We start from the raw sequence: 12956 nt of genomic DNA on the forward strand, positions 1-12956 counted from the left end.
ATCTCTACTGTCAGAGACTGTAAAAGTGGATTCATTGCTTCACAACACACTCAGCCACCTGTCACTATCCCAACCACTATATTTTTGGGCAAAAGCGATTCTACTGTGCCTCTGTTTAAGGGTAAGAAGAGGCTTCTTGACAGGTTAGTGACTCATATACCCAAGAGCCATGATCCTACAAATCACACTTCGAACTGACACCTCACCAAACAGTTCAGGATTACTTTAATTGATTTTCCTTGCAGTCACTTGTGAATCAGACTCAACCTGACATTTGACAACTGTCTGGGCCCTTCAACTGGTCTTCAGTGCCTTTCCAGACCTCTTTTTCTGAGTGGGAATGGAGACACTACCCTCCTAGTGAAACTTGGCAATCCAGCGTCTAATACTTCATGAACATGCGCCAACCTGTTCAGCTATTTCCTTTGTTGTATGATTAGATTTCTTTAGGGCTACTATCTGGGCAATGGTTTTCTGTGATAAATCCTTACTAGAACCTATGTTCACAACACTGGAGGGGGATTTTAGAACAAGCAGTGGTGGGGGTCAAGAAGCAGGGATGCATCTGACACTAGTGGCACAAGTCCTCTCCCACTATGGTAAGACAACAGCCGAGCATGTTGGTTTCTGGTGGGATGATTATCTCAACCTGCATGATTATCTCTACCTGCAACATTACAATGGTAGGAAGCACATTCAAATGACACACAAATTTACCCCCTTAAGGGTATTTCCATTTTTGACATTACATTGGTCCACGGTGGCCCTGGCTGACCAATTCTGTGTCAAGCACTGCATGCTAATGGTCTCAAAATTTACTCTATATCCTCAGTGCAATTTTGCTTTTATTTTTATTGTAGTTTATGAATGTTCTAGTATACAGATTGTATTTTCCCCTCTAGTTCTATGGCAATTTTTACCTGGAAAAGATCTGAGGAGGTTTTGTATGATGGTTTCCTATGTATGTGTTTGCAGGGATGAAGCGCACACTGTTATGCCAGGGATGTTGTTTGATGGTTTGTTAAAGGGGATGTCTAGTGGGATTGCTGTTGGAGTTTACCATGTATACATAAGGGAGTTGTTCTAGTATCTATGTCCTCTTTAACCTACTATTTGTGTGTTATACCAGATTGGGTGATGTGCATTCAGATCACCGCCAATATGTTGTCTGTTAGTGAGCAGTGGTTAAAATCAAGGAATATAACCTTGTGGGGGAGGGGTGGGGTTGATGTAGTGGGTGGTATCTAAATATCTGTAATGCTGTAAGTTGCTTTCTTTATATTTGTTTTGGATTGTGATTATTTCTGTTTTGTTGTCTGAGAATTTGTTTGGTTTCTTGTTTCGTTTGAAGACGGTACAGTATGATATGCATTGATGTTACGAGTCCACCTAAGGGTTCTTTCCTCAGCTAAATAAAATCTGCTATTAATGAGAGCAAAACACATCACAGGCATCACATGGATCCAGGATAGCCTCAGTCTCCCCATCTCTATTTTCTATTTTCAAGTGAATAGAATCAGACCCAAACATGAATAGGGCATCATCAGGCATAAAAAATTTGAACTGATGAGATACAGTCCTCAGTGAATGGGTTAAAATCAATTAACTTCTTCAACACTTAAGACATAACAGTAGTTAAAAAAAAAAAATTCTCAATTCAATAAAAGTCTGCTGAAATCATGACCACCCAAGATTGATGAGCCAATAAACTTAAAAATTTGAGTGTGAGCATCCAGCTTTAAAAATGTTTAATTTATGTACATGAAATATACCTGACTGATATGAACAAAAGCATCTATAGTGTAAAACTGAAATAACTGATACTTACAATACTAACAGAATCTGAGACTTGCTTGGAAAAAATTTGCTCCAAATCACTTGTAGAATCCTGATGTATCTTGTTCGTCTCTGACACCTCTGTTGAGGCAGAGTCTTCTAGTACCTTGTCTATTTCTGATATCTCACTTGCAGAAGACAAGTCACTTGTGGAAGCTTCATGATTTTCCGAATCTCTGTGAAGACGTGTCTGGTTTTCAACTGCTGTACTTGTTTCAATTCCATCTATATTATTTCTAACAATTACATTACAATTAATGTCATCTCCAAGTATTTGTTCACAGTTTCTATCTTTAACTCCTTCACAAAAACTTTGTACATCATCTGTATCATTTTCAAACATTTCTTCAGCCTTCTTTGAACAAATTTCAGCATCACAAAAGTCCTGCTTTTGTTCTAAACATTCATCCACAGACTGTTCAAAGGTGTCTTCTTTCTTTTCAGGTTCAACTATGTCATTAGCTTCAGAAAGTTCAATGTCTTCTGTAGCAAGTGGAACATTTTCATTATCTTTGCACTGCTTTCCCATATTTTCTTCATGGGAAAGCTCTACCACATTTTCTCCCAAAGGACCTTTACAAACGCTTTCCTTTTCACTCTCAGAATGTTTTATAATATTTGTGGCACTCAATGGTTCTATTATAGCCTCCTCTACCGGTGTCAAAGTTACTGCCACACCCAACTTCTCAGTTGGACCTTCTTCAATGTGTGTAAATTTTTCAGCTACATTTAATTGCTCTACCAGATCTTCCTTAGGCTGTGTCAAAATGTTTGCCACACTCGACTGTTGAACTGTATCTTCCTTACTTTTAGTCAAGATTTCTGCTGTTGTAGAAAGTATGGAATCTCTAGTACCAGCCACACACTCCTCTAGGTCTAATTGTCCCATGGTAACATTATCTTCTTGCTGGTTCAAAGTATCACAACTACTCTCATTATTGGCCTGCCTGCATGTACTGCTTGTTTCTTCAACTGTGCTACTCAAGAGGTCATCTTCACACATCTTTGTATATTCATTTCTGGCAGGAACCTCATTACCAACCTGAGCATAATCAATGTCATCATTGACCCTTTCTACAGTCTCATTTACAAAAATTTCAACAGTAATTTCTCGATTCAATTCACTGCCCTTTTTCACAGTCTCATTTACAAACACATCTGAACTGCCATTTCTGTCATCATAATTAGGAACCTCTTGTTTTGATGGTGTAACAAACTGCTTACAAAACTGGTCTGCATTATCATGTAATATATTATCCTCTTTACCCTTTGCTAAGTCCAATGCACAGTTCAAATTATCATTTAATACTGAGTGACATGAATCATGATCATTTTCCTCACACTCCAAATCTTCAAACTTCACACTTTGGGTAACAATAAAATCTTCTGAAACTGTACTAAACCTTTCTTCACTAATACTGACTGACTTCTGACAACCCTCCTTCTCCTGTGATAGAGAATCCTTTGGTTTACTTCCACATTCTTCAAATTTGTAAACATTTTCCAAACAAGTCTCAATTGAGTGTGATTCACATTCTTTGATTTCCTCTTCTACATTATCCGAGGTCCCATTTTTGTCTATTTCATCTGTCTCTTCAGGATGACCAGTAGAACTGTCATCTGCAGTTTGTCCATCCTTCTTCCAACTCTTCAAATACAAAAGTGCTAAGGCACAACCTGTACCAACAGCACCCACTAGGTATGCTGCCTTCATCACTTCAAAAGCTCTGAAAGTAAGAATAAAAATTAACTTCCAACGGAATGAATAATGAAAAAGTAAAATGAACAACAATAAACATTTTTCTTAACTTATATGCAATAAAGTACCATATATAGATGAAAGCTATAATGAGTGTAATGAGAAATAATTGAGAATTAATGCTAAAAGGAGATTGTATGAAAGAGTGATTGTGCCAACAGCACTGTATAGGGCAGAAATATGGAACATAAGGAGAGGAAGACAGGAGGAGTTTGAATGTGTTTGAGATGAAATGGTATGGTAGGGATTACTAGGCTGGATAGAGTGAGAAATGAGGTGAGGAGAAGAATAGGGAAAGGGAGTTGGAAGACAGGGCTGATAAAAGAGTATTGGGATGGTTTGGACATATGGAAAGAATGAGTGAAAAAAAAATAGTAAGAGGCATGGAAGGCAGAGGTGGAATGAGTGAATATGAGAGGCAACCAAGGAGGAGATGAATGGATGGGATAAAAGGTGCATTGGGAATGAGGGGAATGTTTGTTGAAGAAGGAAGGGAGATGAGAGAAGATAGGGGTGAATGGAGAATGTTTGTGTATGGATAATGTTGTGATGCATGAAAGGGAATGGGGGATGAGGGAGTATATGTGAATGATATTTTAATGCAGCCCAAAGGGATTTCTCCCCATCTTCTCTTTTTCTGCATGAGGGGATGGAGAGGGGGGTCACTGATTAAATGAAGCAGCCTTGCTGTGGATGTGCTGTGTCTTGCTATATTGCTTCTGACCCAGGGCAGTGGGCGAGATGTAGGGATGACCTGTTATTCAGGTGGAGCCAAGATGAGAGGTAAGGAGGAGGGAGATGGGAGCGGAGTATGTGGGGATGGAATGGGTGGGAGTAGATTTTATGCCTTTGTTTTTTGGCTATTTCCCTTCTAAGGGGGAAAAAGCCATTGGTATATGTATGCGTAACAAGGGTGATGCAGGTAAGGTCATCATATTGAGACAGCAGGGCAAGACTTGCAGTAATGGATTCAAATTAGAAAAAAATTAATTTAAGAAAAGTGGCAAGAATTGGTTTACCAACAGATTATTTAATGAATGAAATAGACTTAGTAACCATGCAGTGAGTGTCGAAACATTGGGTTAAGAGGTTAGATAACTTTATGAATAGGGATGATAGGTAGCAAGAGACATGGAACTGCCTAGTATAGGCTTTGTGGTCTCTTGCAGTGTCCCCCATTCTTATGTTCTTATAACTAGTGCATAAGTATGCATTTCATAGACACATACTGTGAATATACAAAGCATCAGATTTCTGATATCATACTTCTACATAAGCCAATTTTTTTTTTTTAATGGGAAAACTGGGAGTACTGTCAGGGTGAGGTTTCCCTATTACCAGCTCTGTCAGGCAATATGGGAGCCCATCAGGTAAGAACTTTTTTTCAAATTTGAAGAGCTATTTCTTTTAAGAAATTATTTCAATAACAAATCACTGAACATAAATAATACCAATGTCATTAGAGTACTGAATTTAAAAAGAATATGTAGTAATGCATTAATTTTTAGAAAAGAACTCACTTTTTTTCTTCTTCTGCCCTAACACCTTCACAAATTTCTTGACTAATTTGTTTAAGGTTTGTTGGAGAGAGGGTAGAATGCCGAAGGACTGGAGGAGTGCCTGTATAGTTCCACTCTACAAGGGAAAAGGGGACAAGTGTGAGTGTAGTAGTTTCAGAGGGATTAGCTTGTTGAGTGTAGTTGGGAAGACTTATGGGAGGATCTTGATTGAGAGAATTAGGAGAGGAACAGAGGGATTGGTGAGGACAGGTAGAGGTTGCATAGATCAGATTTTTGTGCTAAGACAGATATGTGAGAAAGCTATAGGAAAAGGTAAGAATGTTTTTTGGGCTTTTATGGATCTGGAAAAAGCTTATGACAGGGTAAACAGGGAAGCATTGTGGGAGGTTTTGCAGATATATGGGACAGGAGGAAAGATTTTAGGAGCTGTCAGGAATTTTTACGAGTAGTAGTAGAGCATGTGTCAGGATTAGAAATGGAGAGAGTGAGTGGTTCGAGGTAAAAGGTGGGACTTTGTCAGGGATGTTATGTTGCCCTGGCTGTTCAACTTATACATGGAAGTGGATATTTTTAGATACTTGGGTGCGAATGTGGCAGGAAAGGGAGGAGTGGGGGTGGAGGTAGAATGTAGATTGAGAGAAGTGAGTAAATGCCTTGGGGGATTAAAAAGTATAATAAGAAATAGACATTTGGGAATGGATGCTAAGAGGAGATTGTATGAAGGAGTGATTGTGCCAACAGCACTGTATGGGGCAGAAACATGGAACATGAGAGAGGAAGAGAGGAGTTTGAATGTTTTTGAGATGAGGTGTCTGAAAAGTATGATAGGGATTACTAGGCTGGATAGAGTGAGAAATGAGGAGGTGAGGAGGAGAAAACAAACATTCTAAAGCTAAAAATGACCTAATTAAAAGAAGGAGGACCATGCAGATCAAAAGTAGGAGAGATGAAATAGAAAGAGTAGAACTAAACAAATTTATCAACAAAAGGCAGAGATCAGAGAAAAGAAAGAAAAACATGGATGAGGACACTATTTGGAAAGGTAAAAGTATTAATGTGACTGAGCACAGACATGCTTTAGGAAGACAACCAGGAGTAGGGATTAAACCCCAGGCCCTCAGCTGACCTTCTACCTCTCTCCCTTTCTCTGTGTTTTCTACTTATCACCTGATGTTATAACACCATTGTGAAGGAAAATGTGGACATGGAATGATTGTTTCCCCAAGTGTTTGCGAATCCTAATAGCCAAAGCTTATGCCTTCATTTTTCTCATCTACAAAATGTTTTCCATTTTGATATTCCAGGGGTCAAATCTTGACCTCAAAATTTTGCTAAAGTGGGATTTTTATTTCTCAACCTAGAGTTCTAAAACTCCAATAATCAAATTCCTTGTGTTTTCTGATTCTAAACATATATACATTTACATAACTATGACTTTTATTACCCTAGTTATTGGTTGCTAAATGTTAGTGACCTCTCATATGACCTCAAAATATCTGAACTCGTATCTCCTGAATGGTTGTTCAGATTGACCTTAATATTTCAGAAATGTGTTTTGAGCCCAAAACATACCTATAAACCAAATTTCAGCAAAATTGGCAAGATGAGGGTGTTCGACATTTGTCTGCCAGAGAATGCCCCAGAAGTGTTGTTTAATTATTTTTGTACAAGACATTTCAGAATGAAAGCAGAAAACATGATAAAGAAAATCAGTCTTGTTTTGACAAACTGGGAAAACCCCAGGTAATTTTGGACATGTTCTGAAGTAAGGCATGTAATGGGACAGTTTTTCTTTGTGCTGGCAATCAATTTTTTTTTGGCAGCTTTTGTAAGAAACTGAGGAAGGAAATGTTCAACAATAAGGATTTTACAGTAAAACCCATGAGAGAGAGAGAGAGAGAGAGAGAGAGAGAGAGAGAGAGAGAGAGAGAGAGAGAGAGAGAGAGAGAGAGAGAGAGAGAGAGAGAGAGAGAGAGAGAGAGAGAGAGAGAGAGAGAGAGAGAGAGAGAGAGAGAGAGAGAGAGAGAGAGAGAGAGAGAGAGAGAGAGAGAGAGAGAGAGAGAGAGAGAGAGAGAGAGAGAGAGAGAGAGAGAGAGAAAGCGAGAGAGAGAGAGAGAGAGAGAGAGAGAGAGAGAGAGAGAGAGAGAGAGAGAGAGAGAGAGAGAGAGAGAGAGAGAGAGAGAGAGAGAGAGAGAGAGAGAGAGAGAGAGAGAGAGAGAGAGAGAAATACAATCAAATAACACTCCTATTACATTATTTTGACAATATAAAATTTAAAAGCATTGCATAACACTCCTGTAATCATGCTCCATTTCATGACAAATTGATTCCAATTAAGGACAAAACATGAATATACAAAAAATACCTTTTGCACCAAAATTATCAAACAACACTATCAAATTATTCTTACAATATACAATTTAAAAGCACAGCATAACACTTATATTAAATTCAATTATGCTTCATTTCATGACAAATCAGTTCTGATTCGGGACAGCATATAAAAATAAGAAAAATACAATGTCTTGCACAGAAATGACCAAACAACACTCCTATCAAATTATTTTGACAAAATATCACTTAAAAGCAGAGCATAACATTCCTATCAAACTAAATTATACTCCATTTCATGACAATTGGTTCTGATTCTACAATTTCCATTCAGATTTGCCAAAATGGGTCCAATTCACTATTCTTATGAACCAGAATAATTGCGGTACTGAATTTTGAAAATAAATTTAGTATGTTAGTCAATGAAGCGCATGCCAATATTTTCATTTCAAAGAAGTGAAGAAACTAGGAAATGTTTATTTTTGGGGGCAATTACCTAACCTATCTTGGAATATGTGAACTTTTGTCTCATCCACTCATGCACTTATATTACGACAAATCCATAAAAATTTCTTAGTAATGTTTTTCTGGCAAATTAATATTATGGGATGATGACAGACAGTAACAAATAACCATCAATGGGACAGCCTCGGAACTATCTTCAGTGATAAGTGGTGTCCCGCAGGGCTCCGTGCTAGGCCCTTTCCTGTTCCTAGTACTCATCAGCAGCATTGACTGCACAGTTATATAGTCCAACATATCATTTGCAGATGACACTAGAACCACCAAAGAAATAAGGGGATCAAAGATACCAACCTCCTCTAGAAGTACCTTGAAAAGGTGTACATCTGGGCCATAAGATGAAATTCAACAAAACCAAATTCAAACTGTTGAGATATGGCAAAGGCCCATCACTACACCACATCTCAAGGTGAGATCATGAAAAAGGCCTTATAAAGTGTAGATTTAACTGGAATCGGAGTTGGAGTCGGTATATTTTTTCTGAATCCGACTCCAGTGCCACCGTAATTGCTTCCAACTCCGACTCCACAGCCCTGCATTTAGACCTGACAAATGTCACCACATTAGACTCACCCATATTAACCAATCTATCCAATTTATCTATACACAACACAAACCTAGACAGTTTCCCACCACAAATACTTGGGAGTCCACATTTCAGCAGACACGACGTGGGGCACACGTGAACAGCATCAGGGCTACAGCCAGAGACCTGAGATTCCTGTGCAGAAACCTCAGGAGATGCAATGCAGACATCAAAATTCTTGCTTATAAGACACTTGTTCAGCCACTCAGAGTATTGTGATGCCATCCGAGATCCACACATTTACAATGACATATGCAAATTAGAGTCCACACAAAATAAAGCAGCAAGATGGATCAAACGTGATTACAGACACACCACATCAGTAACTAGGTTAAAACAAGATATTAGACTTGAACCACTTGAAACAAGATGAGAATACACAGACAACAAATGATGTACAAAATCATAAACAATTTAGTTGACATAAACAAAAAACTGTAGGAGAGAGGCCAAACACAGAGTATGGGATCCAATGTATTTAATGTTTCGCCCAGCAGGGCTTCTTCAAAAACATTAAATACATTGGATCCCATACTCTGCATTTGGCCTCTCTCCTACAGTGCTGTTGCAGTCATTGCTGCTTTCACTTATAAACAAAGAAACTTACACCCAACAAATACACAAATAACTTGAGGCAGTCACAACCTAATACCACACCTACCAAACAAGCACCAACATATTCAAGTAATCATTTTACTCCGCAGTATCCAAGAGTGGAATCATCTCCCATTCCATGTATTGTCCCACTCTTGAAACTTTCAGAAATAAGATCACCCACCACTAGTTCCCTCCTCAATACAAATCCCAGTCCTAACTCTAATTCTAATCCAACCCTTAACCCTTATCCTAACCCAATTCCCAGTCCAAATCCTGTCCCCAACCCTTAATTCCCCCATGAAGCACCTGCAAATCACGCTGCTCATGAGCAGCCCTCTGCAGGTTCCCACAAAGAGAGACAGAAAGAAAAGACAGCAACAGAAAATTATTAGGTTGTATCCTCAGAACATTTACACCAAGAGACAAAGACTGCATGATTACACTGGAAAATCCTTGTACTACTTAAAGTTGAATACTGCTTGCCAGTGCCCAAAGAATCTTCACCAGCAAGTTTGAATGTGTAAAAGGCATGAACTATTGGGACAGACTCTAGCACCTCAAACTCTACTCAGTCCAAAGGTACTAGAGGACAGTATCTGATCATTTACACATGGAAAATGGTGGAAGGTCAAATCACGTCTTTCCAGTTCCACTAAGAGCAAATATACTATTAAATGAAGCTGTGACCATAAGATCTGGAAGACGTACTCAGCACTTCCGTCAGTACCTTGCACAGTACATATTTTTATAACAGTCCTACAAAGCTAGATTCATGCATTTCTTAAAGCTATGCAACTCCTGTATATCCCACAGTCCAACCAGATATGATACCAAAACCAGCCATCAACATCCCTGACGACAACCTTGATGACCTAAAGAATTACAGGTCACAAAAGTTGGAGGTGTAAACATTACATCTGCGAATGTGGCACTACCCGTGGATTCACACATACCTACCTATTGTCTCTGTAACAACATTTATTAATGTCACCTGAAGTTGGAGTACACCTGGTCCACAACATGAAAATCATCGTCTAACTGACAGTGACTGGACTGGACAGACGACAACATGGCATCTGGACCGTATCCTAACAGCTTCATTTGATAGTAGATTTGCTTGTAGCAAGTTTTTTCTTTTCCACCAAGATAATCATATAATTTACAAAATTAATATCAAATTTTCTAATGCTATATCATGTAGGTGTGCACAACTAAAATAATACTGCAACAAGGGAGGTAGCCAATAAGAAAAAGGGATAAAATCATTCCCACCCATTCCATTCCTAAATACAATGATCCACTCCCCTCCACCCTCCCTCTTATCTTAGCACCTCCTGGATAATGAGTCATCCCTGCACCCTGTCCACTGAAATTACTATTTAATGTTTTTGCTATATCACATCAGTGTGCACTTCTAAAAATTTACCAGAATATATACCAATGACAAAACAAAGAAATAATGGAAATAATTAGGGTATTATTTTAGTTGTGCACACTTATGTGATAGAGCATTCCATAATTAAATATAAATTTTGTAAATTATAACACATGGATGTAATACACAATTTTCTTGATGGAAAAAAAAAAAATTCCTAAAAGCAAATTTACTAATGAATGAAGCTACTAGGATATGGTCCAAACACCATGCCAGTCCATTCACTATCAGATGATTACTTTTATGTTGTGGACCGGGTGTTCTCCAACTCTGACATTTAAGCACTGTTACGAGACAATAGAGCTTCCTTGGACTTTATGAGAGAACATGGTCTTCTGCCGTCATCTGTTAATTGCCTGAGGTACAATAATGATCTGGCCATCAGCATCTTTGACAACGACAATGACCTGGATGCTCTTTAGAATTTGAGGTACTAAATAATAAATATAGGTTATCTAGCTTAGGTTGGGTAGGTTAGGTTAAGTTAGGTTTGGTAGGTTAGGTTAGAATTATAAGAATAGACATCCTTTCAATTCTTCAACCTCAGCACCTATCAAAACAAACATGGCATATCATTCAACTGCCTCAACTTCATTCACTAGAAAGTGGGTTTTAGCAACTTGTTATTGATTTCCGCCAAGAAAATCGCATATTATGTTGACCTATAATAATTTACAAAATTAATGATTGATTCTCTATTGCTATATTACGTAGGTGCACAACTAAAATTTTACCATTAGTCCAAACCCCTTTAAATGCCAGAAATTATAACCAACATATTGTCATTATGACAACTGCATTACATCTTCATCTAATTAGACATGTCACATGGACTGAAGACTCTTCTACTGGGAACTCTGGCTAAGACTGTATGAATTGCTACTCATCCCAATCACGTTTCTCATAAATTGAAAAAATTCACATTCCTGCAGCTGTTTGGTTACCCCATGACAGCAAACACTGGTTTTGGATTGTTATTATGTAGTTTCTAATGCACTTCCAGTACCATTATTAAAAGCTCTTGTGCACATGCCTAACGTTAGTTCAGTGCCAAGTCCAGGGGCAAATAGAACATATTGTTGCTAGGGTAAATCAGCTGGTGTAAACTGCATATTTAACCACAGCTCTTTATATCACCTTATTTACTGTAAGACACTCAATATCTCATTTATTGCACTATCTACTCCACAAGGATTATGTATTCTATCTTTTGGAAATGTAGAACTACACTTCACTAATGCCTACCTTAATACAACTTCTTTTCACAGTCTCACAACTTTAGAACGTAAAACAACACGCTGTTTCTCCATAACCAATAACACCATGGCATATACCTAAAGCATCCGAGTTTTTTAAAGTTTTCGTTATCTAGGTACATACAACATCTACAGAAATATTTAATAAATGTAAACGTAATAAAACTTTACAATCTTTTAATATTTAGATAATAATGTTACTATAAAACGAATCTTTGTGTCATATTTTTTAGAAAACATCTTTTAGAAAACAACTTCCTACCCAATAGTAAATAACATCACGCACGCGGGAGTTTAAATAACTTTGTTGTGGACAACGATGAGAGGAAAGCTGTTCACTTTTGTTTTATGATGTTAAAAGACACTTTATATTCAGATTTAAGTAATCATTGAACCAACAATAATATGATATATTAATTTTGGTTTAACGATTGAAATATAAAAAGAAAAGAATTGTTTTAATGTTAGTTCCATTTTCCGATTGAAATTTTACAACCTGGGTTTCGAGAGATATGTACCAACTACCAGGAATGAGTGTGAGAAAATAAAAAAATGTTAAAGAATGTGTGAAACAACTTAAAACTAATAGATAGACCGTTAAGACAAAACGAAAATACAATAGAACCAGAAACGATTTCACAAGAACTAGAAGATGAAGAAAAACAAATGTAAAGATGAAACTAAGCTGTTAGATTTGTAAGAGGCAAACTGAGACGTAGACATGGAACTTCCGAGCCAAAAGTTGATGGGAATATACAATGAACCAAAATAAACAAATAATGAAAAACCCAATCTGTATTCAACACAGAAAGGGATAGATAAATAAAGTTGTTGAACAATATGAAAATGGAAGTGCAGGATACACACCACGCTCTTGCTCACGCTTAACCCAACAAACTTACTCAATAGCAACGCCTATTCTCCGTAAGTAAAGAAATCTCTCAGGGTAAACACAGACACAAAAGTGCTTAATATCCATTGATACTCAGTGGTGTACTTTACTTACACAGACACTTCCGAAATAACGTAATCGCTCTCGTAGAAAAGAGAAAGAACACAAAACATTTAGCTGTGTCTGCATCTAGGTCACAGTTAACACAAAAGACACTAGCAA

At 37.7% G+C, this 12956-nt stretch overlaps 1 protein-coding gene across 3 annotated transcripts in view; it reads right to left on the reverse strand.

The window, feature by feature from the left end:
- spoon (A-kinase anchor protein spoonbill) overlaps window positions 1-11924 on the reverse strand; it is a 43883-nt gene extending 31959 nt beyond the window's left edge. The window contains exons 1-3 of one of the 3 annotated variants that reach the window (XM_076186392.1): window positions 11832-11911; window positions 5116-5230; window positions 1829-3563 (exon numbers count right to left, since the gene is read on the reverse strand). In XM_076186392.1, the coding sequence (XP_076042507.1) occupies window positions 1829-3550 (1722 nt within the window). In that variant the 5' untranslated portion in view covers window positions 3551-3563; window positions 5116-5230; window positions 11832-11911. Of the gene's footprint in view, window positions 1-1828; window positions 3564-5115; window positions 5231-6687; window positions 6823-11831 lie in introns of those variants that run through there. The other 2 variants (XM_076185793.1, XM_076187291.1) reach the window with 2 other exon arrangements.
- Between the last annotated feature and the right edge of the window lie 1032 nt (window positions 11925-12956).

Source organism: Oratosquilla oratoria, chromosome 1 (genome assembly GCF_046742065.1).
Source record: "Oratosquilla oratoria isolate Oo_2021 chromosome 1, ASM4674206v1, whole genome shotgun sequence".
Lineage (NCBI taxonomy): Eukaryota > Metazoa > Arthropoda > Malacostraca > Stomatopoda > Squillidae > Oratosquilla > Oratosquilla oratoria.